The sequence below is a fragment of the Mesoplodon bidens genome (assembly GCF_964165515.1).
Source record: "Mesoplodon bidens genome assembly, chromosome: 16".
Taxonomy (NCBI): Eukaryota; Metazoa; Chordata; class Mammalia; order Artiodactyla; family Ziphiidae; genus Mesoplodon; species Mesoplodon bidens.
Window position 1 is genome coordinate 68,511,618 of NC_138173.1, and position 26,602 is coordinate 68,538,219.

At 41.5% G+C, this 26,602-nt stretch overlaps 1 protein-coding gene across 3 annotated transcripts in view; it reads right to left on the minus strand.

Moving 5' to 3' along the window:
- The window catches only part of ADCY8 (adenylate cyclase 8), a gene marked incomplete at its 5' end in the record, with an annotated part of 216,621 nt that overhangs the window by 77,349 nt on the left and 112,670 nt on the right, over nucleotides 1-26,602 (minus strand). For 2 of the 3 annotated variants that reach the window (XM_081258525.1, XM_081258524.1), the window contains one exon: nucleotides 13,175-13,372. The exons of the other annotated variant lie outside the window; for it this stretch is intronic. In XM_081258525.1, coding sequence (XP_081114651.1) covers nucleotides 13,175-13,372 — 198 coding nt within the window. The remainder of the gene's footprint in view (nucleotides 1-13,174; nucleotides 13,373-26,602) is intronic. 3 annotated transcript variants of the gene reach the window in all.

A 26,602-nucleotide genomic window follows, 5' to 3' on the forward strand; every position in this document is an offset into this window, starting at 1 on the left:
TTCAATTCCTTCAGAGGAAGAAAGGATTTTTAAAGCTGAAAAAGATCTTAAAATTAACCTAAATCAAGTCCTTCTTTTTACTTTAATGCCAGAGAGGTCTAGTAACTTGCCATAGATCACACAGCACAGAGCATTTTTGGGGGTGAGAACAGAAACCTAAGCACGGCTTTGGAACTATATGATCCCTGATTTGAATTTCATGGTTATTTTATAAAGGAAGCCAGTAAACAGAGCTATCCCAGCATCTCAGGGTCTATGTCCCTAACACCAAGAGAAGGCTTTGGTCAGGTCAGTGAAACAAAATTCATCCAACTTGTTGATATGGGAGTCATAGTCAATGGTTATTACATGATTGTTATTCTCTTGCCTACTTCTTGGTGTGGTCTGGGTTTTAGACTGGGTTTTAGACATTGATCAGTGGATCAATGTCATGGCTGTGATTTGGACAGTGACAATGACAGGTAGCTGGTGAGATCCATGGGGAAGCACAATGCTGCTCAGAAACTGCACATTCATTGCTGTCATAGGGCAATGCTTTTTCTACTCTCTGGTGTTGAGGCCTCTGCCTGTCAGCTGACAACCTGCCCCATATCTAGAGGGGAACATGCCCCTGAAAAATCACTGTAGCCATCTTCACTCCTGATAAAGCTACAGAAAATACATGTTACTGATAGTTTTCAAGAGCACTACCTAAGAACAGGGCACCATCAGAGAGACCCACACATACCAGCTTGAAGATAAATGAAGGAGCCACAAAGCAGTTAATTCAAAGAAAGATAAATGTCTGAATTCCTTGTAACAACTGATTGCACGAGATCTAATTATTCTTTGTTGGCTGTCTGCTTTCAAACCAGCTTGGTTATATAGATTTAATAATGAGATTTTAAGAACAACAATAATAATTTTTCATGTACCTAATTTCTCCCTTGCTCCTTTTCATCATCTTCATCTTTATCATCCTCATCAACTCCTCATCACTACCAGCATCACAGCATCTTGGAGTCACGATGGACCATTGCCTATCCTTTCCATAACATCCCTGAGGACTACTCAAATGCCTGCTGATTATCATCAGATGACCTTTTCTGTTTTGTTGGTGGCAGTGGGGTTCTTTTCTCCGAGCTGGGGCAGGGCATCCTAGGGTTTCAAACACCCTCAACGTGAATACTCCTGGCACCTAAGAGATCATTCCTGAGATGCAAAAGGATTCCTTTCCATTTGGGGCTCATTCTCACTGTGGGAAGGTTTTTTTCCTATCGACCCCAAGCCTGAGTCCTGACTCCTTTCCTGAATGTTTTAACTGATGACTTAAAAAAAAAGTCACATAATCATCATTTGTCCAGACTAAAGTTGCATCTGGTTTCACATTGTTCATTTCCTTCAGAAGTCAAGCTGGTTGGTGACAAAGTATCTGCTGTACCTCCAGATCTCCCACTCTGTCAGTGTTTCACTGTGAGCAAAGCCAATTCCTTTTAACCTCACTTTTCTTAACTTTCAAATGGGGGAATGAATACAATTCACAGGTTTTGCAGTGCTCTTCGGTTTTACTGTATTTTATTATGCTAGAATTTAATAATAAATTCTATTATTTTCAGGTTTGAACTCCAGTGCCTAGCACAGTCACAGAAAGGAATATTTGTGAAGATGAAACCAATCAAATATAAAATACTGGGTTTCATAATGGAGTGTACTTTGGAAATGTAAGGAGACAGAACTATAGAAAGAACGCTCCTAACTGGCTCAGGATGAGACTGAGTGATGATTCACTTCACTTCCTCTTGACTTGTGAAGATCTGATCACTCTGGTTCACAGCTATATTAAGTTACACGTATTCTCCTTCCTGCCACAGGCAGACTCTTCATCTGGTCTCTCTTCTGTCCTCACTTGGTGCCACATATTCTTTTCTACCTTAGTGGTGAGCATGGACTAATCTAGAGCTAGACTACCTGGATGTGAATACCAGCTTCAACACTTACTAGCTATGTACCTTGGACAAATTTACTACGTTTTCTCTGCCACCATTGCCTCATCCAGAAAAAGGGGATAATAATAAAAACTATCTCATATGGGTTGCTGGGAGGATGAAATGAGTTAATATATACAAAGTGCTTAGAGCAATGCTTATAGCACATGGTAACCTTACCTAAGTGTTTACTATAATCAATTAATTATACATATTTTATTGCTATACTTGTTATCTTTTTGAAGCCTGCTTTTCAACCACAGTGTTGCTTTCTAGAATGCTGTCTTCTATTTCTCTGTACAAAATTATACCTTGTACTCAGTAGGGTCCCCCAAAGCGTTGCTGACTGATTGGTCCCTGAAGTTAGAAAAGATTCTTCAAAGGGGAATTATAATCTCGTATGCAGTCTTCTGTTTTAGGAAAAGACTTTACCCTTATTCCTTCCCTTTCTTCCTAAAAGATCCTCCATCAATGGGTGGAATTCTCCCTTCTCCAGGGACCTTTAGGGAAGCTGTCCTTGGAAATGACCACTGGGCCCTTATAATTCATTGAGTCCTTGGTCTGTAAGAGGACTTGGCAACTGTATATGTTACAAATGAGGAACTTGAGAATCAGATAGGGGAAAGAGCTGGTCAAAGTCAATTAGGTGGTTGGTGGCAAAGTTCAGACAATAAGCCACATCTCCTGGCTCCTAGATCAGTGTCTTTGGGCAGGAAATGCCTGAAGACAGTAACTGAGCCAACTATAAATGGGATTAATACCAATTAAAAAGACCGTGCATGCCACTTGGAACAAATTACAAATGCTTCCTTTGAGCGCTTAGATTAGAATTTTGATTAGAGTCAGCCCTCTGTATCCAGGGGTTCCACATCAGATTTAACCAACCACAGATCAAAAATATTCATGAAAAAAAACTCCAGAAAATTCCCCAAATCAAAACTTGAACTTGCCACTCACCGGCAACTATTTGCATAGTACTTACACTGCATTTGCAGCTATTAACATAGCATTTATATTGTACTAGGTATTACAAGTAAATTAGAGATTATTTGAAGTCTAGGAGAGGATGTGTGTAGATTATATGCAAATACTATGTCATTGTATATAAGGGATTTGACTGTCTGTGGATTTTGGTATCTACGATGGGGGGGGGGCTCCTGGAATCAAGGCCCTGCTGACACAGAGGAACAACAGTATTATGACTTTTCAGTCTGTAAGGCTTTGGTTGATTCAGGAAATGGTCAAAATGTAGTGTAACAAATTGAGTAATAATGAGTAATATCTAGTGTAAGGTAAGCAATATGCTACATGCTTTATGTGGATGATCTCATTTAATTATCATAACAGCACTTTAAAGAAGATCCCATTTATCATATCGCCATTTTGCAGATAATGAATCTGAAGATTAGAATAACTGAGTAACTCAAGTAGGACCTCACAGATTGTAAGGAGGGAATCCAGAGAGTGCAAGGCCTTATTGGCTGCACTAACTGCTGCAACTTTGCTATTTTCAAGGTAAAATCATCTTCACAAGGTGCATGATCAAGTGTCTTGTTCTATTTCAGTGATGTGGTTTACAATACAAAGAAAAAAAGTGGGTTAAAAATTTGAGTCTATGTAAATCTTCATTAGAATGAAGGTGAAGCATGATCTGGGCAAAGAATGGACCTCATAAACAGCCCATGAGTTAGTTTAATAAATTGGCACTGCCTCATTTTCATGATTAATGAATGGCTCCTCAGCACAAAGCAATGCAATGTAAAGAACCCTTTTCTTAAGGCCTAGAGGAGTGAACAAATAACAGGGAAGAAAATAAAAGATACAGTGGATTTTATTAAGTGCAACAGAATAAGAGGGACCACCGTCTTCAAATAATTAAAAAATTGTTTTTAAAATGAATATTCATTCCTACTTGATTTGATCAGGTTGAGACTTGGGTTCCCTTCTAAGGAAGGAGAGCAGGAAGGACTTGTGTTCCATTTTGCTCATGTCTGTGGATGTCGGCCCTGCACGCTCTTGAAAGGCATATTCATAAATGAACTCAGAGCCAGGAGGATCTGTGGGCTCCTAGATCTGTCCAAAGGAAGCCTGGAACCCCAAGTGTGATCACACAAGGTAAAACCCATCTAGATTGTTCATCCACAGAGGTGTGACCAGGGAAGCTAGCTTGCAGAGGTGATGAACAGAGCTTCTAATTTGCTATGTTTCTTTGCCTGAGACATGCCCGGAAAATCTTTCTAGGTGGGTTGGAGGGAAATCACCCCGCTCTGCTAGACCCTCCTCTTCGACTATGAGCTAAAAGGTACTGACTAAATTCTTACATCCCTACCAGATGTAGAGGATGCTTCTAACCATAGCAATAATCTAGTTAATTGTCCAAACTACAATGATTCTGGTCTTTGTTTCAAGTGTGTATGTGGATTGAAAAATTTTATAGGTGGAATGGATTTTATTTGTCACCTTGGTCCAGCTCTTAGTAATGCTGATTTCACTCAGTAAAACCTCTCAGAAATGAGCCATTAACTCCTGTCTGACTGTGATGGGGGAAATCAGCCCCTCACTTGAGAGCCCATTCCACCTTTGGATAAATCTAATTTGAAAAATGATAATTTTCTAGCACACCTCTCATTAATATAAATTAATATGTTTGTTAAAGAAGAATCTCAACTGGGACAATCTGCTCATTTTGCATGAGTGAACGAAGGAAATTAATGTCTGTTCTGTTGAATTCATGCATTATGGAGGATGGCACTGGCTAGAGATCCCTTAAATGAGACCATTTGGGTGAAAAGCAATTGTAATAAAAAAGCTAGGAACTAATTTTCAATAATTTCATATTTTGAAATAGAATATATTCCCTATCCTGGTGTCTAGCGTCTAACCAAATCATTTTCAAGAACAATTCTACAAGTGACAGGTATATCTGAGGAATGTCTCACTGGTATGTGTCTTCCCAAATAACTTGACCTTTGAACAAAGTAGATTTCCTCATATTTAGTAAACTCACAAGGTCATTTAAGATGGACAGCTTCAGAAGAATGAGGCTGGAAGGATGCCATCCCAGAGATGACAGAAGACTCAATGATAATATGTTATATAAATATTTTTGATAATGACAATATATGGTCTTCCTTGGTAGGGGGATGGATTGTCATAGGAGAATTCCCAAGCAGAATTTCATAAAGTTTCCAACCCACCATTCTCCCAGCTCACCCTCCTCCAAATCTCCCATCCTTGGGAGAAAAGACTCTTCCTTTCTTGAGTGGCCCAGTACCCCAACAGTGAGAGCGATAACTGTTCCTTTATTCCTTGCCTAGAAGCCCCTGTTTATAGGTGATGGTGATATCCACACATGAAACACTAGGATTACTTTAAGGACTGAGCTGATGACCTTTAGGTTGAAATCATCATAATTCTATCATCCTACACTACATTATTATAGGTGAAATTGGTACTCCTGACTCTGAAAATGCTGGCTTTGTGGGACTGGAGCTAGCTAATTGGTCTGATACAAAGATACAAGTGAAATGGCCCTTGATATCATTTGACTACCTAGAGGGTGTAGAAATAGCAGGAATTTTACAAGGCAATATCAAGAATGTAAAGGAGTCTCACTTAGCTACTGTTTGAATAGGGATGGATTGTTTTCTCCCCCTAAGTCTCTTTGAAATCTGTCCTTCTTACCTGAAGGAGGTGGCCTAAATATTCTTATTATTCTGAGCCTTATTAGAGAAGTAAAACTCAAGAGTAACCTGAGCCTACAACAGAATAATTCCTTCAAAAGAATTTTAAAAAATAAGATCATGAAAATGATCAGCAAGTGTCTAATTCAGATAAATGAGAGAGAACACCAAAGACCACTTGGTTAAGTATTCCATGTTCCTCTCCTCTGCATCTAAATAAGAAATGATGTGCTTCAACAAATTCTGAACGTCTCCAAAAATAGACAAAAGCATTTTTCTCATTACCTAATTCCAGAATCCAACATCTTAATCCATCAGATTATTCATTCACTTGCCTAGCCTTCTTTGCTTTGCTGAAATTCCTCCTTAATTATTTTAGTCTACTCACTGTAACTCCAATAGGAGTTTATGGGAAGAAGAAACATTTCAAAGTCTGTGATACATTTATCCTGAAATCTCTTAAGCCTCCACTTAGCTTTGACTTTCTTCATTAAAGATAGAGAAAACTGAGTGAAATTCTGAACAGAGATAAGACCCACTTGTACTCAGCCAAAGGATTATCTAAAGGTTTCCTTGTGTGACAAATCCTTGTTTTTATGTGGTTACTGATGGAACAAAAGTAATATTAAATGAATATTTTGAAAATTTTCAGCACCGAACTTGGTTCATAGCAAGCACTATCAATGGCCTATAGGTGTGTACTTGCTTAGGACACACCTTTATGTACTTATATAAATCTGTATTTATGAGAGTCATGACCCTGGTACCCTGGGATACAAGCACGTTAACACTGCTCTCCCCCCCACCCTTGTTAATGAAGTAGTTTCTCTAAAGAAGCTCTAGAAGTGTAAGATTTATTTTAAGTGAGGGTGTAGCCTCACCCAGAATTGGATTGGCACAGAATTCATCAGGAGGGAAGGGAAAACAATAACTATTGCATTTATTCAAACACTTATTATATGAGTATTATGTCGTCTAATTTTCAGAACAATCCAATGAGGGGCAGGTAGTATGATCACTGTCATCTCACTGTGATCAAACACCTTGTCCCGCATCACCCAGCCAGTATCTAGCAGGAATTGGGTTCAAGTCATGTCTACTCATTAATCAAGTATATGTTCTTTCCTCTGTCTTTTAGCAAAGACCAAACACTTGTGAAATAAATGAAGTTTTTCATGTGTGCCGGGATGTCCATCTGAGTGATGGAAAGCTACCAACTTGTCAGTATCCAATAATGATCGATAAATTAATCCATTGCACCCACATCTATTTCCAAAGTGGGATTTGAACCAAGGTCTCTTTGACCCCCAAGCCTGACCTCCTGGGAGCACTGGGAGGTTTATGGAGACGTTCCTTCTAGGCCTGTCTGAGGCCATGTTGGCCTTGAGTATGGACTCGGAAACTTCTGATGTGACCTGGTCTCTGAAGGCATGAAGCAAGTGACTAGCCCAAGTCCTAATGTGCCGCCAAGGACAGAGAAAGGTGGCTGACAACTCAGGACAACGGAATCCCAGAAGGGTTTTCTCAAAATGTAGGTCCGCTTGCAAAATCAGAGTCTTGGGGGCAGAGTGATTGGCAGGTACCTGCATTTTAAACAAGAGCCCCAGGTGATCCTCAAGTTTGAAGACTATTATCCTAGGACAAAGAGGCTTTTTATTGCTAAATTTGTAATATTGACAAAGGAGGCCTTGATTTCTCAAAGGAAAAAAATTCAGAATTTAACAGAAAGATATCAGCATTAAAAGAAGGAAGGAAATCTAATCATCATTGATATGGTTTGATTTTAACACTTATCCCACTAGAATACCCACATCAAAACATAAATGTTCAATCAATTTTGAAGCATTTATTTAACATCTTAATCTTCAGTCAAGATGAGGAAGTTGCCTCATTCTGAGATGGTCACGCTGTTTTTGTAACACTAAGCTGAGTGAGGTCACTCCAAATAAGTGTTTTTATGTTATTAAGCTCTCCTAAGGAAAGTTTTGGGTTGGTTTCTCTGGCCTGGAAACATTAATACATAATTATAACTAATTGCCTTCCCCATACTAAGCTTCATTCAGAGTCTTGTCCTAGAAGAGAAATACGGGTCAGAGGCTGAGAAATATCACCTTCTTGTTAAGTGTTCTGGGGTTAAGTTCTTCACTATATAAAGAATACACACAAATCAATAATACAGAGGTGAGCAGCACAATAAAAGATGACAATTAAGACAATTAAGATAAATGGACAGATTGCACAATTAAGACAAGTGTGCAAATCACAAAAGAAGAAATATAAAGACCAAAACATAAAAAACATACAGAAAGACATTCAACCTCAATAATAATTTTTTTTAAATGGCAGGAAGATGCTGCTTGTATCTTATCAAGTTGGCAAGTTTTAAAAAGTATAGGCATAGTTTTTGAGCATGATTTCAGAATGTACATCAAGTATTTAAAATGTACATTCTCATACCCATTCTTATGATTTTATCCTAAGAAAATAATTAAACATGGATGTATGATTTAACTATGACAATGGTCATTGCAATGCAATTTATAATTTATAATAGTGGAAAACTGAGAGAAAAAAAAAGCCCAAAATGTTTAAAACATGCACTGGATTAGTATGCAGTTACAAAAATTATTTTGTAACTAAACATTTAATAATGTGGGGAAAAGCCCAAGCAAAAAGCTTAACACTATGTTACAAGGCACGATGTACAAAATGGTCCTGTATTAATAGAAAAATTGCATAGATAAGTATAGAGAATCATACTCATGAAAGACTAGCATGACAGATGCCAAAATGTTAACAATGGTTATCCAGGGTTGTAAGATTACAAGAGATGTCATTTTCTTCTTGCCTTATACGCTTGGTATAAGCTTTTGCTAGTGAAAATGAATTAATTTTTTTTAGGAAGAAAAAGAATTATATATAATAAAAGAAAAAAGTCCAATATGATTGATAGTATTTCACAAACATGTCATGTGTCCTACATCTCTTTACCACAGTTCTGATTTTTGTTTGCCCCTGAGATCTGTCAGCTCCCTTAGGAAATTTTAGCTGGAAACTAAAGAAGGGCGGAGGATTCTTCTGTGAAATCTGGGAGGAACTGGAGGGGACCTTTGAGGATGGGATTAGGGCCCATCCCCCATCCTGGGGTCTTCCCAGAGACCTCATGTGGTTGCAGGGAAGTGAAGAAGATGTTGAGAACCACTAATTCTAACCTGGCCAAGGTCTAAGCCTTCGGTCACATGACTTGTCACTCACGTGATTTTTGAGTGAACGGAGGTGCTATTTATAATTACACTGAGAAAATGGATGTAAACCAGGCAAACTAGCACATGTGCTCATCATGACCCTAGGGAATTCACAACCTCATAGCACTGACTGCCGAAAGCTATTAGGAGCTGTCCATCTATCTCATTTCACAGATGAGAAAACCCTGGAACACAGAAGGAAAATGTGCTGCTCAAACTTGGCTAAGACAAATGAGTCATGAGCACACTTTCCTGAAGCTTAACTCTAAGGATTCCTCTGTGTGTATGTGTGTGAACCACCATGAAATGACATGGCAGGGAGTCAGCAGAACCTGACAATCGTCTCTCCTGAAACTCCACTGCCAAGAGTCAGGTCAAAATGTTCATTGCAGCTCTATTTACGATAGCCAGGGTCCATCAATAGGTGAATGGATAAAGAAGATGTGGCACATATATACAACGGAATATTACTCAGCCATAAAAAGAAACGAAATTGAGTTATTTGTAGTCAGGTGGATGGACCTAGAGTCTGTCATACAGAGTGAAGTAAGTCAGAAAGAGAAAGACAAATACTGTATGCTAACACATATATATGGAATCTAAGGGAAAAAAAACGGGTCATGAAGAACCTAGGGGTAAGACGGGAATAAAGACACAGACCTACTAGAGCATGGACTTGAGGATATGGGGAGGGGGAAGGGTAGGCTGGGACAAAGCGAGAGAGTGGCATGGACATATATACACTACCAAACGTAAAATAGATAGCTAGTGGGAAGTAGCCACATAGCACAGGGAGATCACAGGTTTGTGACCGCCTAGAGGGGTGGGATAGGGAGGGTGGGAGGGAGGGAGACGCAAGAGGGAAGATATATGGGAACATATGTATATGTATAACTGATTCACTTTGTTATAAAGCAGAAACTAACACACCATTGTAAAGCAATTATACTCCAATGAAGATGTTAAAACAAACAAACAAACAAAATAAAACCAACCCATGTCTTTTGGTTCTTAGAATTCACAAAAAATATCCTGAGACCAGCTGCGAGGTAATCTCCTCAAAGATTCTCCTTAACCTGAGTCTTCATTCATTCAACAAGCATTTATGCAACACCAGGAGACATATAAAAGTCCCATTTCTCATAACACTCGCTAGATATGCTAATTTTTATAAACTAATGTAACCAGGAAGTGTCTGGATGACATTTCAAAAGAGTTTTTTGTGTTCTCCAATTCACGAATAAAGGTGGAGTGGAGAACAGTTTCCCTGGTTCATATATCTGTATATTGTTCAAACAGAATTTCTTTTCTGTTTGAAAAGAAATTTTCAAAAATTTCTTCCCTACAGAATTTCCAGGGTAAAATCATTCTTTCCTTTTCCATTTTTCCTTTCAGAAAACATACTTTTATGGTCCAAACTTGCTCCCAAGAAGCAGGGTAGGGCAGTGGGAAGAGAAAAGACTGGAGTCACAAATACTGTAAATATTTCAACAAATCTAAGATGCACAATTTTTACCCCACCTTTTAACATCTCTGAAATCAGAAAGTATCTTAACTATCAAAGGAAGACTCTTGAAACACGAGTACTTCCAGGGAGGTTTGTGATTGCTTCTGCTGGTCACCAGGGGGCAATATGAATCCAGAACCATTTAAAATTCTCTGCCTGACCTTTTTTTTTTTTTTTTTTTTTCGATCACATTCAGTGTGTGAACTCAGGGATTTCATTTTGGATTCAACTTCTTGGAGAGTTCTTTTTTTTTTTTTTTTTTTTTAATCTAACCAATACCCAGATAGAGGCATGTGAATTTCCTCACTGACTCTGTTTGCTGGGTTGGTTTTTTTTCTGTTCATTTTTACCTTGAGGGTGTAAGCACAGCTCATTGGGTGGTTTTTCTTAGTGCTGCATAGAAAAATCAAGCACCTCACAGTTGATGGTACCTTAGAGTCAATGAAATAGGCATCCAGATACTGAGAGCTATGACCTCTCTTTAACCTCTAGGAGGCTCAGTTTTCTCTTCTGGAAGCAAGATAGGACTGTTTCCCTGAGGATGCAGTAGACCAATATACAGAAACACGAGGCACAGGGTAGATTCACACTGATGCGGTTCTCTAGCTCTGGAGCCCTATGGATTTGAAGACCCTGTTATTTCGGTAAGGTTTCAAGGACCCTTTCTTACTTGATCTCTCTCCCAGACCCCTGTCCTGTGCCTCCCACCTCATCCAAACTTCAAAGAGAAGAGGATGAAGCTAGCATAGGATTGTCTTCTTCAGACAAGGGCCTGGGAGGACAAGTCCCCAGGGCTCCTGGGAGGGGCAGTGTCGTGCACAGACAAGGGCACTGGCTTTGGGGTCACAGTGGGCTCAGATCACAGCCCTTCTACTGACAGTTCGAGTTTGGGTAGGCTACCTAATCGTTTCTCCATGTCTCCATTTCAGCAAATATAAGCTGAGGCTCCTAATAACATCTTCATACTGTCACTGTTAGTCAATTTGTGCAAACAGCTTAGAATAGTGCCTGGTATTTGGTAAATACCCACTGACTATGAGTTTTGATATATCCTCTGCTCAGCAGTAACGCAGCCCCTGGAGACGGTCTCAGAGCAGGAGTCACGAGGACCGTCTCTGTGACACGAGGGAGTGAACATTAGCTGATGTGCCCACTTGCCTTCACTCCCGTAACCTACACGATGCAGAGCACACGCTAGGTGATGCAAAGCTGGACTGCCAGTGGCCACGTCCCTGCATGTCCATGCAGGATGCTGCCCTCTGCTTCTAGAAGCTGGTCACAGAAATCAGCCTCAGATACACTGTGCCTCCCCTAGATCATCCCCCCTCCAACACCAGATGCCTGCAGGTGCGGGCCAGACACTACTGAATAAAACACATTAGAAATTATCTCTAGTCTGCAAGGGTCAGGTCATTAGTGAAGCAAGTAACTCCTTAGCAAGAATGAATAAAAAGGGTTTTGTAGAGCTCTGGACACAGGTATTTACACAGGCTAATTGAGAAGATTCTTTGCAAGACCACCCTGCTCTTCCTAGCTCCTTCCATGTAGCAAGCAGGAAAGAAAATGCTTTTAATTTGGACCTTAAGCCCTTAGTTATATTACTAACAAGAAAAGTCCACCTGTTATTTGAGGGGGACTGTTGAACAGGCAAAATGTTTCTTTTCTTTTTGTTTTGTTAGTACCTAGACATGATACATTGCAAACTGTCAATCACAGGTGAAGATAGTACTTTGGAGTTTGCAACCTTCAGGGAGTTTATCAAAGAGATTCCCTGGGAATAATGCATGTGCACAGAAGTGTGAATTCTCCAAGCCTAGGAAAGTAGAATCTCCCAGGCAGCTGAGCAGACTCACAAAAAATTGTTCACTGGAGCTTTGCACAGTATAGAATAAAACTCCTGAAATTTGCTTGCAAATCCCCTGCTGTTCTTGCCCGTAGCTCCTGCAGATGCCAAGCGCCTCCTGTGCTCAGTCAAAGAAGGTCTGTCAGCCTCCATCAGTGCAAAAGAGCAGCCCAGTTAAGCAGGGACAGCACCACCTCCCCACTACACTCTGCAGTTTGGAGCTGGGCTGGGAGAAGGGGCGTGGAAAAAAGTCATCAGCAGTAGGGTAATGCCGGCTACTTTCGAACAGTGGATCTGATCAAGGCATTGCCTGGAGCCTTTCGTCGTAACCTAAGAGGGAGGCACGTTCATCATCCTCATTATACAGAGAGGACTTTGTGCTCACAGAATCCTTCACTTTGACGGTCACCTAGCAAGGAAGTGGCAGAGGTGGAATTCGAACCCAACTCTGAATCCACAACCCACCTACTGTGCCTTACATCAGGGGGTCTGAGCAGTGGACGACTGGGGAAATGGGAAAACAGGTGTGTCCAATCTAAGGAAGACAGTGTTTATCATTAATGCTTGCATTAGGTTATTGGGTGCCCTCATATATTATGTTACAGGATGGCAGATTCACCTACAATCAAAGGCAAGTGGGTGCTAATGACATTTGGGTTAATAATCTCAAAGTGGAAGGAACTCCTTTGTTCTTTCTGTCATCTTTTCCTTATAAAGCAAAGCTGAGGCTCTCTTTATCTACCCAGCATCTCCTTACATGGCCTTCAGTCTGCTCATGATTTTCAAAGAGAAAAAGAAAAGACAGTACCAAACCAAACAAACAAACCACAAACACACCAACCAAAACCACAGCCCCTGGGCTCTCTCTAGTCCCATGAACATTTACGACAATTTATTCCAGAAAAAGAGCCACTATGGAGACCCAGGTCTACCTTGTGCTCCAGGCTGGAGTCTTTAAACATCAGTGAGAATGGCTTGATATGCTCTCTTCTCAATTTATCGCCACTCCGCAAGTCGATGGTATGTTCTATTCTCTTGTTAATTTCCTCAGGCCCAGACTGGACATGCAAAGCTTGTGCAAGATGGTTTGGAAGTAGATTTATTGAATTTCTTGTTAGGGCAGCCAGAGTCTAGGGGGAAAGCACATGCAAACACAATAAACCTGCTAGTCCCCTTTGGATTAAAAAGAAATGCAATGTGTTCAGATTAGGTTGCATTGCAAACAGTAATAGCATTCCATGCAGTTGTATTCAGTGAAACCTACAGAAGTTGGTAAGTTAGCATTTGGTTCAGAGAAACACAACCTGGCAAAAGGGGCACATCAAGAGGGATATTTCTCTTTCCTCTGTGTAGGTGCACTGAATTCCCTTGGTTCAGATATTTGGTGAGTTGTTGGCTTGGAAGTGTTAATCAAGACCCTTTCTCTAACCAGGCACATGCCTGGCATGAGAGAAAGAAAACCAGTACAAATAGCAGAAAGGAAAACAGATCTGAAAAGTCCATGGAAATGGTCCTCTCCAACCAAGTAGATTCCACATTTTCATGTGGTCTTTCCTTTAATTGTGGTGGAGAGGCTTGGGGATCAATGGCTTGCATTTTCTTTTTTAGCATTCCTCATGAACAGCCAAATAAGCCAGGATCTGCTCCTTAAACTTGATAAAGATTGTTAGATTTTTACACTAGACGAACGTATTTTCCCCACAGACCATTATATATCTATATCTTCACATAGATATATGTGTTTAATTTCCTTTAGGCAAAAAAATGCAAGCAGTTTCAGCCTCTCACCATTTCACAGGTTAAACAGCAGGAGGTGGGGAAAGGCACAGCCACCATGGTTGGTCATTGGGTGTGGCCACATGGATGCAGAAACAGCTCTGGCTTATGAAGACCCACCAGATTTGGCAGGGAGGACTCTGTCTCCTGGCAATTTAGCTGCAGGTGACAAGATCAACTGGCTGGATCTAGCCAAATGCAATGCTCACTCACAGCTCCAATTTAAGACAACTTCTTTGACCAAAAACATGGGAGTTGGAGCTGGAGAGATATAAGGACAATGATGCTCATCTCCTTCCTCAAAAGATTTCCTTGGGGAGAGGTATAGGCTGCTGTACATCTGTAAAGGGGAAGAGAAAACTCTGCTTCTGTACACACTCACTGCATCTTCATTCCTCTGCCAGCCTCTCACCTTGGCCAATGTTAGACCATAGGCTAGACTGAGATAAGATGGTGTAGTTATCAAATGGCAGCCTGTGAGAGCTGATAGAACATCTTGGAGGTCCTTCTGCCTGAACCCTTCATGTACCTGTGAGCCTCAGAGGATCACGCTCACGAGCCATCAGCTTTTCTGCAGCCAGGTCAGATCCTCTGACCCCAGAGCCAGAGCCAGAGTCGGGGGCTTTGATCTCATGAAGCCTTCTAGCCCATTCCATAAGTATTCCCCCTATGGTACTGTTGGACTCTTCCTTTTAAGCTTCATGGAGATATTCAACGTAACCTAAATTCAAAGTCTCTAAAGAATTCTTGAGCAGGGCTTCATCACTGGTAGAGTTTATGGAAACCTTCTTCTCCAGCCCCAGGATAAAGGATGGAGTTGCATGTGCCAACACGCAAAAGTAAAGTATATGCTCTCAGGGCAGTGAAGTTAATTTCAGCTCTGAGTATGAAGGAGGCTACCACAGAGAAAAAGATAGATGTTAGGGGGAGGTATGGCAGGATGAGAGGTGAGCAGTAGAGCTGGAGCAGAGAGAGGGAAGCAGGGGCCAATGTTCCAGCAAACTGAACAGCAGGGTCCATGTAGGGCCAGAGGGCTTGAGCCCTGGGATTAAATGATGTTAGAACAGCATCTCAGAAGGTGAAAGAGACTGGAGCCCACCCTCTGTGGATCTCCTATTGGTTTCTTGGGCAGAAATTCTCTCCACATAGTTTGGAAAACGACAAAATTTAGTCTTCTACCTTGGAGAGGAGGTGGAAAAGACACTCCAGCTGCCCTCGTCTGGACATACATTTGGGCCTAGAGATGCGAAAATGCTCCCCTGGCAAAGGCTTGGAGCTGGGATCTGACAGGAAAGGAGAGGAAATCAGCTCACTATCTACCTAGATCCACAGTTAGGAATTTCTCTCTCTCTCTGTAATTTTTATTTTCCTACAGTTTTCCTTCTTTGAACTACATTGAGCCTTCCACTCTATCAGTCCCCTCATGCCTTCAATGGCTCTTAGACCTCTGGATTTCACAGAGAAGGGGAGTTTCAAAAATATTTTTGGACTGATTTGTATAAATTATAGCAGTAGCAGCAGTGATTGTCACAGCTACAACCCTCAATTTGACCACCATTTCATAAAAGAAAGGGCATTTTTTTTTACAACAAGAATGACATAAGCTCAAAACAAAGGACTGTTCTTTACACGGAATGCATTTAACTTAGTGAATGCCCCCATTTTTCTCATATTGATGGGGACTGGTGAAAATGTTATCTGGGATTGACTGCAGTCTGTAGGGAGACCTTTGGAAAACCAGGAATAGATGTTGCTTCCTGAGTGCCTGTGCCGTTGACCATTTTGTAAGGCAGAGACCAGTAAAACTTCCTACTTTCAGAGCTCCCCTGCCCCTTATTGACTGTCTGTGTGGCTGCTTCAAGTGAGAGATAAACTTGGAAGCACCTCTCTTTCTTTCCTCATTGCCACCAGGTTACAATTAAGAGCTGGGAAGGAATCCTTGCATCAAAATGTCAATGATGCTGAGATGGAGAATGCTTTTCTTGCCCAAGCAATTATTTTTACTCCTTGCAATTATATCCCTAGTATTTTAATGCAGGTAGTCCATGCTCAGCCATTCCTTTTCTGATCATTTGTTTTGTCAATTACATATGACAATCATACCTGCTGTTTGACAAGCAATCTCTCTCAATCTACCTCACCTTCAGGACATATACACTCAAGGGAAGACCAGCATCAACTCAGTAAGTCAAATAGGTTGGAATTAGGAAGAGAAAGCATCTGCTTTCATTTACCCTCAGTGCACCACTGAAAAGTATTAATGGCTTTGGGGGATACTATAGCTTGAGATTATTTGTGATCCCCCTTCTCCACTAGTAATGGCCACTGAGATGATGTCACTATGTGTTGGCCTCCAGTAAGATAATCCTGCTAACACTAAAGATCCATAAGCTGATATCTTCACAGTGATTCACTTGTAAGCAGTATTTGGGAAATGTGTAACACATCTTATCTGCCTGTTTAGAGTCTATGATGGAACAGGCTATTTTCAATAGAATATGGTTTTCTCCCTTTAAGACTTACAGGACTAGTGTGAGGGAGATCAGAATCATGTTAAAAAATAGCATAAACTTTCAAATATGATTCCAGTCTTAAACTGACCTCCCAAAATGTTGAGATTGTTCTTTCACATAAACAGCTTAAGCAATTGGCAAGAGAATAGGGGGGAAAATAATGGATGAAATGGAAGGAAATGGGAAATGACTGAGAATAATTGAATATCAATGATTATGAATGTAAATATAATTCAATTCAATTACACATTGAAACATATATTCAAATATGTATCATATATAATTTATGAACAATTTAAATACAATACTTAATATACAGTACTAAATGTGTATTTTCATTTCTTTACTTTAGCTGGCATTTTCAGACATTTAGGAGGTCAGACTAGAGCAGCAGTGTTGGGAAAAATCAAAGTTTGCAGCTGAGGGGGCCTCTCATGTCTGAGTCTCTTCACAAAAAGACACTGCAGCCTGGTGATTTATCCTAACTGAGATCCATGGCCCCCCACAGGCATTTCAATTACTTCCTTACTCACAGGTGCTTAACACAGATCAAAGCCCAAATGAAAACCAGAGTCCCTTCTGAACCCAAGTTTCTGATCATAAGGTCTTGCCTGTGAGTCTGGGGGTTCTGGTGAAAATTATCATCCACGTATCCTTTTGTAAACTGCATTTGAATGGGGTGGGGGAAATCATAAATCCTCTTAAGCTCATCATTTGGTTTATGACCAGAAGACTTTCCTTTGGGAATCTTTTTTTTTTTAAATTTATGTACACACTAACCACCTACTTTTTTTTTTTTTTTTTTTTTACAGGTCCTATTGCTTCATGGAGAGCAATACCCTTTGTATTCCTTAATCAGTTTGGGTCAGCAAATAAATTATTCCTAGTAAGATTTCAGGCTGAAAGTGTACTCTCTAGAAACATCCAGTTCTGTTGAGTCAAAAATACTTTAGCTCTTTTGGATCACATATTCCAATATCAAAAACACCCTCTAAAGCATCCCTGTAGACATTGGAACTCAGGTTGCATAGTTTCAGCACTGGAATCAGGGGAAATCATCGCTCTCTTTCATCACCAGATCCCCTTCATTAACTCCTTCCCCAAAATTTTGTTCCAAGGAATACAAGAAGGAAGGGATGTTTCTTTACAAAATGGTTCTGTGGACCAATCGATTTAGGAAATGTGGATCCACTGTTTGTTTACTGCTATCCATTCTCACTACTCTCAGAGAGAAGGGATTTTGTCTCTTTTTGTTTGGAGTGCTTATGCCAGTGGCTGGCACTAAGTAAGCACTCAGTACCCGTTTGTTGAATGAACAAATTCTCATATCCTCCTATTGGAGTCTCACGGTACACGTTACTGAAATAAAAGCACTGACAAGTTCTGAGTAATAAGACTTTCAAACTCTGCACCATCCAAACTTTTAAAACCATAAAACAGTTTTTGCTCGAATCTCCTCTACACGTTCCATGGAATACCATTGGGGAAACAGTACTCTAAAGTTCTTCCCTGATTTTGTTCACAACTCTCACCCAGTGGGGATCTGTTTCTGATCTCTGAATAAGATCTATTTACCCCCCTCCAGAGTTTTCTTCCACGGGCGAATGCGTTCAATTTTCCCAATCACTTCACAGGTGACATGGTTTCCACATATGGCACAATCCTTTCCAGTTTGTCCATACCCTGAGTATACTACTGTACAGAATCAGACCCAATGCAAACGACATCTGACCTTGTGTTGGAGCCAAGGCACCTACCACAGTATGACCTATTAAACAGTTAGTCTATTACATTTTATGCATTTGAACGTGTGGTAGCTAGGCTGCATGTCCTACTGCTTCTTTAAAAACCAATTCAGACATCTCTTTCTCCAGGAAGCCTATTCTGAGTCTGCACGTATCCTTAGCACAGCACTTACTGTGACGTGTTGTAATTGCCTTCTGGTGTATTTGTCTGTTCCTCTAGGCTCTGATCTCCTGGAGGGTCAGGCACTGTGTCTTACCCATAACTAAATCTCCAGCATCTGGCAAATCTGGTAGGTTCTTAACAAGTACTTTTGGAATGAATGAATGAATGAATGAATGCATGAATGAAAGGTTGAATGGCTACGTAAGACTCTTCCTCGGGCATTGTTTTCCACCTCTTGCTACCAAAAGTCCTGTTACATTTTTCCTGTTCTCCCGCAAATGGACTTCAAATTTAGAAAGACTCTGCTTACCAAATTGTATGTATTAAATAAGACTAGTTTATTTTCCTGTTATTCAATCAAATGCCTAATTTTTGACCAGCAGGGGATAAAAGGCTCCAAAAGTAGAATTCCAGCCAAGAGCGAGAGCCTGGAAAGGCAGCCTTATGATGCGTGTCAATATGGGGTTTTACTCAGGTTTCTGGAATCCAGAAAATGCCTCCCTACTAGTACCTCTCGGTGTTGGCTGCTAGGGTACCAGAGGTCACAGATGGGAAAGCACTAACTTACAGCCTTTTCTGGGACCAGAGCCTGCGTTAACGTCAGCTTGAGTGTTTCCCGTGAACCAGCATAAAGCGTAAGGTTAAAGTCATCAGTGAGAGGGCCTCATCTTTTAGCTTCTCTGGGAGATGGACATGGCAGTTTTGAGATTTAGCTATAGGTAGTTGTGATTGAGAGCCTGCATTGTAGGCCAGCTTGTTGCTGCTTGGGAAAGACCCAGAGAAGATGCCAAGTCCAACAGGCTCAGAGCCTCATAGCAGCCTCCATCTTTCAGGCCGAGATGGCTTATCCTCTCCCAAGACTCTGCCTGCTTCCAGTCTCAGGTTGGAGTCTGCACTCAGAAGCAGGTAGGGCCATCGGCTTCCTCAACTTACTCCTGGAGCATCCTTCCATTGTCTCTATGGCAGCATCTCCCCGTGCCTCCTTTGGAGGCCTCTGTGGCTACATTTCAAACTTGTCGCCTGCAGGGTTTGGGTTGTGGAAAAGACAAGGATTTTATCTTTCAGTCCCTAACCCACTTCCTGTGTCCTACAACTATAGGCTGACTTGAGAAAAATCACCAGGAACAAAAGCTAAGCCTGAATAAGGGCCCCCAAGTGCACACATTAGAGCTATATTTTCTCTACTGTTTAGTAAACCCCCAACCAACCCCCAGAAGAGAAGCCTCCTCCTTCTTTTAAAAAAAATATTTTTGTGCTTTTTATGAAAGCTCACTTGGGAAAGCTTTGAGGTGATCTAGTCCACAATGATTGGCATTCAGGGTCTCAGAAAGGATGCTTGTTGTGTTTGAAAGTGGCACAATTATTTTTTTCCCTCAAATCTAGGGATGGGGGAGCAGAGATTTCCTTGGATGTGCATGTAATGTTTTTCTGGTAAAAGGTTTTAAGTGGTCTTTGGGCAAACACCGAGTTGGGGGTGGGCCCTGGGAAAATATCCACACGGGGCTTCCCAGAATCCATCACACACAATGTTTCCTTCTTATAAAAATGAAGGTGCTAGTGAATTAGACCATTCTTCATAAGCAAGAGGTGTTAGCCAAGATTGTCACAAATTTTCCTGTCTGTACTGAGAGAAAACCAGATATCACATTCAAATTATATGCCTGATGGTTTTTTTAGTTAGGGATACTACTTACTTTCCCTTTTCTTTTTTAGATATTTATGCCATCATAATCTATCTTCCAAACAAAGCAAAAGAATATTTTTTGAGATCTCACTGTGGGAGGAGGTCTAGGGAATACAACTATAGGAAGAGGTTTGAATAATTTTCATAATAAGCTCATAGCTTCTGCTCCAGGAAATGAAATAACAAGGGTCAGAATGCCCACTCTGTTTGCTGACATTTCCAGCCAGCCTGCTGCAGGATTCCAGCACCCGTCTGTAGCCTGGTTCCCGATGCTCAACTGTGAGCAAACAATGTGTCTGGGGCCCAGGCTATTTGGACAATCACTGCTTCCCGCTTTGGGGCAGAACTGGAAGTTTGCAAATATTGTCTGGGTGCTGCATTGGATAGGGAATAAAGGAGGTGTAAACTCCTTTGATTGGCCTTTGTCACTTTGTGGCCTGAAATTTCTAACTGTTTCTGATTAAGAGAACAAAACAATGACAGGGGAGGTACCCCGAGTTCTGGCAGATCCCACAATAAGCATTTATTAGTTTGCTATCGATTTGAATCCCACAACTTTACTCTTGACCTTTTGACTAATATTGATAAGGTGGATCATGAAAGCAGTTTATTTATTTGGGGGTTTCTGTCCCAGATATGCTCGGTTCCTTTCCCAGTGTACTTTCCCTGACATTAAATGCCTTGCTCTTTGCTTCAGTTCATCCTACTAGTGGCTACTGGCTTTGGACACAGACACACTGGTTTGGTTCTCTTTGGATGAGGGGTGGGCAAATGGTCAGTTGTGGCTGAACTTCCGGGCTAGCCACAATTCCAGGTGACTGGGCCGAGCTCTCAAAATAAGGGGACTCAGACCCCACAGAGGGAATTTCTAGCATTCCAGATTTTGTCCCCAAGGTCTGGTCTAAGGACCTCAGAGCCAGGTTAGCCCAGGACAAGTGGTGTCTGACACTGATTCTGTCATTCCAGAAGCTTGTCTGGCTCTGTTTGACCAGTCCTCTATTAGCTAATTCAGGATCCCTTAACTCTGACTTTATCCGTTGAATTCCTCAGAAAGATGCTCATCTCAGTTTGGGAATGTGATTGTACTTTAGTCATTACACGCTAGAGCCATTTTAAATCAAAAATCGTCGTTAAACTGCTGCAGAACTGGCTGAAACAGAAGTTGGCACATCCAGTTAGATGTGGCCTCTTTGAAGTTGCATGGTTTGAGGCAAGTTGCCAAAATCGAATTTTTAGCTTTTAAAATATCACATCCATAGTAATGTGTGGAACAGATGTGCAAATGCCAGCACTGATCTCATCTCGGGGTTGGGGGGAGTGGGTGAGGGGGACGGGGTGGGCCTAGGCAGGGGGGCAGGGTTGAGAGGCTGACACATCAGTGACTTGTTTACAGGGCCACGGGACAGGTGAGAATCAAAGTACTCACAGCACTGAAATGACTGGGCCAAAATGTCACAGGCTGTGTCTGGAGAGGTGGCTACTAACTCACTTGACCAAGTGACCCCCTGAGCGGGCAATGGATTGTCTTGGCAATCAGATAATTTCACCTCAGGAATTAAATCAATGAACATATATCAGGACTTCAGTTACTCAGCTTCCTTGTGAATACCAAAGATGTAGATTTTTCAAAGGAAATCCAAAAAGGAGGGGATATATGTATATGTATAACTGATTCATTTTACTATATGTGTAGAAACTAACACCACATTGTAAAGCAACTATACTCCAATAAAAATTAATTTAAAAAAAGATGTAGATTTTTCAGAAATGTCAATGCGATGGGGAAAATGAGTGTGTGTATGTGTGTGGGTGGGAGTGTGTGTGCACGTGCATGTGTGTGCATGTTTATATGTGTGTCTTTGTTTACTTAAGAGAAATTTGGAGAAAACTGAAATTTAAGAGTTACCTAACTTTTATCTTTTTTTAGGTTCTGAAGTAACTCTTTTCGTTTAGGACTATGACATAAGTATTACATCAAGAGTTGCTGGTAAATTGCTCATATTTGGTGCTTTAAGGCTATAGGTCTTATTATACAATTTACTAATTAAAAGTTTAGTGACTGATGCTTTCCTGGATTTGGCTTCAGTGGAGCTCACGTTACTGACCTTCAAGAATGCAGCCTCTCTTAAGCTTTCCCCAGGGATGGTGAGACCGGCTGGGACTTGGGACCCTTTGCTGCAGTGCTGCGGTGCTTGCACCTGGACAAACCTCTCCTCCAGCAACAAAGTACAAAGAAACTATATGGGACCAAAAATAACTGCGTGTCTGCGCAGTTGAGGCAAGTTCTGGACAAAAGATACAAAAAGACCAAAAAAAAAAGCCCATGCCACTTCTGAAGAGCAGGGAGCAAAAATAGGGGGTCGGGAGCAAAAGTGGGGTACTGCACATGCCCTCTGCGCACAACGCCACCTAAGGAGTGGGCAAACCACCTAAGCTACCCCCCGGCCTGACCCCTGGACACACTCCTACCCTCACCCCATATAAGGAACAAGCTCAGGGGTCCCCCTCCCCCCCACTCCCCGGGAGTGAGCAAGCAAGGGAAGCTGTTACTTGTTCTCGCGTCCCACTGCTGCAGCAGGGGCCCCAATAAAGCCTTGCCTGAATTTCTTGTCTGGTCTCTGATCAATTTCTATTGATTAAGGAGCTCAAGAATCCTGGTGGGTAACAGTGGTAGGACAAAACTGGGAAAAGAAGAAACTGCTCAGCGGCTTCTACTTCTTCTTATCCTAACTTTTCTACCACACACTTTTCTTTTGGATTCATCTAATTAGCGTAGCTCTTCTTGGCTATCATTATTCCTAAATATTTGTTTCTGAGTTTATCACTTAAGAACAGTCCCGTATCTAAGTACTCTGAAGACATGGACTCCTGAGTGGGTGCTACCACGTATGATGTATACAGAGCCCTTATCATCTCAAGGTGTGAAGAGATTCTTTAAGGGACTAAAGGTGATATAAAGGCCATAAAGTGGGAAAGACACAGTGGAATCTAGTGGTTCATAACCTGGAATTCACAGTAGTAGTTTGGAGATCCTTGAGATGTGAGGGGCTTTCAAGTTCCATCAATACCCAAGGAATTAGGACTGTAACTCCTTTTAGACCCTAGGTGAAGCAAAAATAAGTACATACACAAAAAGCCAAGATGAGCCTGGTCATGCCTACAAAAATATCAAGTGTCTCTGCTCTGGGCTGGACCTGAATCACCTTACAGCGGTACCATTCGTTTCCTTGTGCAGAGCAGCAGCAATGGTGGGTCATGACACATGTGCCAACTAATATTAAAAAAGGGGAATACAAATGCAATTTTCTTTGGAAAGAAAAACCTTAATACATATGAATTGCACCGGGTCAGAGAAATGAAAGGTCTTCTTGGTGGAGAAAAGATGGGAAAATCCTGACATAGCTCAATGAAAAACTTTTGCAATGACACCTCTCAGCCCACTCATAGCAAATAAAACTTAAATCCCAGTTCTATTTTTTCAAAGCGAGGAAATAAGTCAGAAAAAAATCGAGATTTTTGCTCTTCTCTTCCTATCTATCTTCACACATTTAGAATATTATACACTTATCTTCACATATTTAAAATACTGTTGCATTCATTGGTTCCAGTTCCTCAGATGTTTATGACTCCCCAAACAAAGAGACTCCCCAAAAAAAAGAGTCCAACTAGTTTAGCAAAGTTTCAGCCAGTTGTTGGCTGTGGGGTAACCACAGGCTGTGTCCTGTGCCAACTTAAAGGCTCGTTTCCAGAGCTGCAATTCCACGTGAGCCACAACCTTCTCTCTACCTTTATCTTTTCCACCTTAGTCTACCTCTGGAACTTCAGAGAAAGGGGGGATGATGCGTTAAAGTTAATGGATCAAATTACCTACTTAATCCACTCAATGCTCTCTGGAAGGCTTCAAATCCATTTGCCTTTCTGAAGAGAGTGAAAAACCAGGTCCTCTAATGACTCTTTCTGGCTGAACTCAGCTGCTATCTTCAGAGTCAGGGCTAAAAGCAGGCTGGGGAGTTCTGTTGCCTGTAAAAGCCACGTTACTGGAAGAGTGCAGATGGACTTCAGGGAAATGTCCAGAGTCCTTCATGGTCTCTACCCCGAAAGCCTACAGATGTCCCACACAATGCACATCAGAACTTCATCTGATGTTAAAATGCTTCAAAAGAAATGACCTATGGAGAAAAATCTGCCTGTGGTTTCCTGTATATCAAGACTGAACACGGACAATTAGATACTCAGCAGCTTATCACTGAAGCAGCAAGCTCTGAAAACACAGCTTCCTCTTCAAGACCAATAGCCAGTATTTCAGGCATTTTTAGGGGTAGAAATTTCAGGTCAGAGTTCTCTGAGGGGAAAGAGAAGCATGTGGTTTGGTCTTGAGGAGCAGAAACCCAGGCTGAGATGGTGGCCTTACTGCTTCCCTCCTCCTGGGGTCGTGTTCCTCATTGTTGACCTCACTCCTGCTTGTCTATAGATCTCAGCTTAACAGTCATTTCCTTGGGAAGGTCTTCCCTGATTACCTGGAATCTATATTCAGTCCTGCTAGAAAGACAGCGATGTCCACTGAGCCTGTTGCCCTGTTAGTCATACCACCGGACTGTGAGCTCCTCGACAGCTTGGAACTCCTGCATCTTCCCATCCTCAGCACCCAGCACAATGTTTGGCAAACTGTAGTTCATTAAGTAGTTGAATAATCAGTGGCTGAATGAATGAGGAAACAAACGAACATCTTGGGGGGACTGACTTGCCCAAGTCAAATGATAATAGTAAAATGAGTTTGAATTAAGAGTGTTTTTTTTTTTTTTTGCTGTACGCGGGCCTCTCACTGTTGTGGCCTCTCCCATTGTGGAGCACAGGGTCCGGACGCAGAGGCTCAGCGGCCAGGGCTCACAGGCCCAGCCGCTCCGTGGCATGTGGGATCTTCCTGGACCGGGGCATGACCCCGTGTCCCCTGCATTGGCAGGCGGACTCCCAACCACTGTGCCACCAGGGAAGCCCTAAGAGTGTTCTTTGTCTTCTGGGCTTTTATATGCAAAAAGAAGGAGTCAGCCACTTAGTTTGCACCCCACCTTTAGGGACAAAAACAGAAGGAAAGAAATCAAACCCTAGTGATCAATATTTCTCAACAGGAGAACATAATGATCATGTGGAAAACAGGACTCTGAAAGATGGCAAAATGTGATGATGTTTATAATGATGTTTGGTTCGGTGCAAAATGCAGTTATCCAGAATGCTGAGAGAAAGGACAAATTTCATCCCCTAGTAAGGTGAGATTTTTACCTCAATAATTTTTTTTTGCTTTAACTCTTGCTTCTGATTTGGTATTAATATTTTAAGACAGTTTATTAGGATGACAGTTATGCTAAATTGTTATACTAGGAAAATTGTAAACTGGATATCCCCATTACTTTCCAGGGAATTATTTGGTTCTCTGGGCTTTGGGTGGCAGGGTTCCAAAGTGTAGGTAACTCACCAGTGTAGCAACAGACTCCTAGCATGTGTCTGAGGCTGAGACACTGAATGGGCAATGTTGGAGCTGAAAGGAAGGGATGGGATCATCCAGTCCAGTTCTGGCATTGTACGGACAGGAACACTGAGGCTTGGAGGGGAGACGTGGTTCCCTAAGGCCTTGCAGTAGTAAGTGGAGAAATCAGGGCCATATCTCAGTTCTCTTGGGTTTCCATTCTGGCCCTTCCCACTATCAAATGGGCAAATTTTGGGTCCTGCAGAGATTTGCCCCAAGATCATGAGACTCACAGCTTACAGGACTAACTGGTTTACTCTGAGGAAATGGCTCTCAGCATCAGGTCAACATGGTTTTGATCAGCAAGGCAATCAGACGAGAAGTTTTTCTTCCAGTGGATACAGAAAACAGGGTCTAAGAAAAGTCCCAGCTGGGACTGATAAAAACATAGTAACATAAATATGTTCTTACAGCCTGCTTTCCACCAGGGCCAGCCCCACTCCCTACACATTTCCTTTTCTTCTGGTGTCAACTTTCTGCAGTCTTAAGTGTGACTAAATCAAATGATTGTTTTATTCCTAGGTAGACTTGAGCGACTGCCCTGCTTAGCCCTTTCCATGCAAACAATGATCACATCAGGACACTCAGGGTATGAGATGTTAGGGGTATGCTAATGCTACCTGAAGGAGAAGCTGGTCCTTTCCTGGAGCTTTCACAGAAAATTTCTAAGTATCCCTGTTGAGAGAGTGACCTAGCTTCAGAGGGTGAATACACACATGCACGCACACGCACACAACCTTTTAATACTAACTGACCAGGAAACAAGGTAGTAGGTAGAAACCCGGCATATATCGTCAGGACCAAAAGGGGAGGCAATGTAGCCTGATGGAGAGTATGTGGTTTTATGGAATCAGACATAACTGGGTTCTAATTCCAGTTCTGTTGTTCATTCACTGTATATCCTTCAGGGAATTAACTGATCTCTCAAATCACAATTTTGTCACTTGTAAAACAGGCA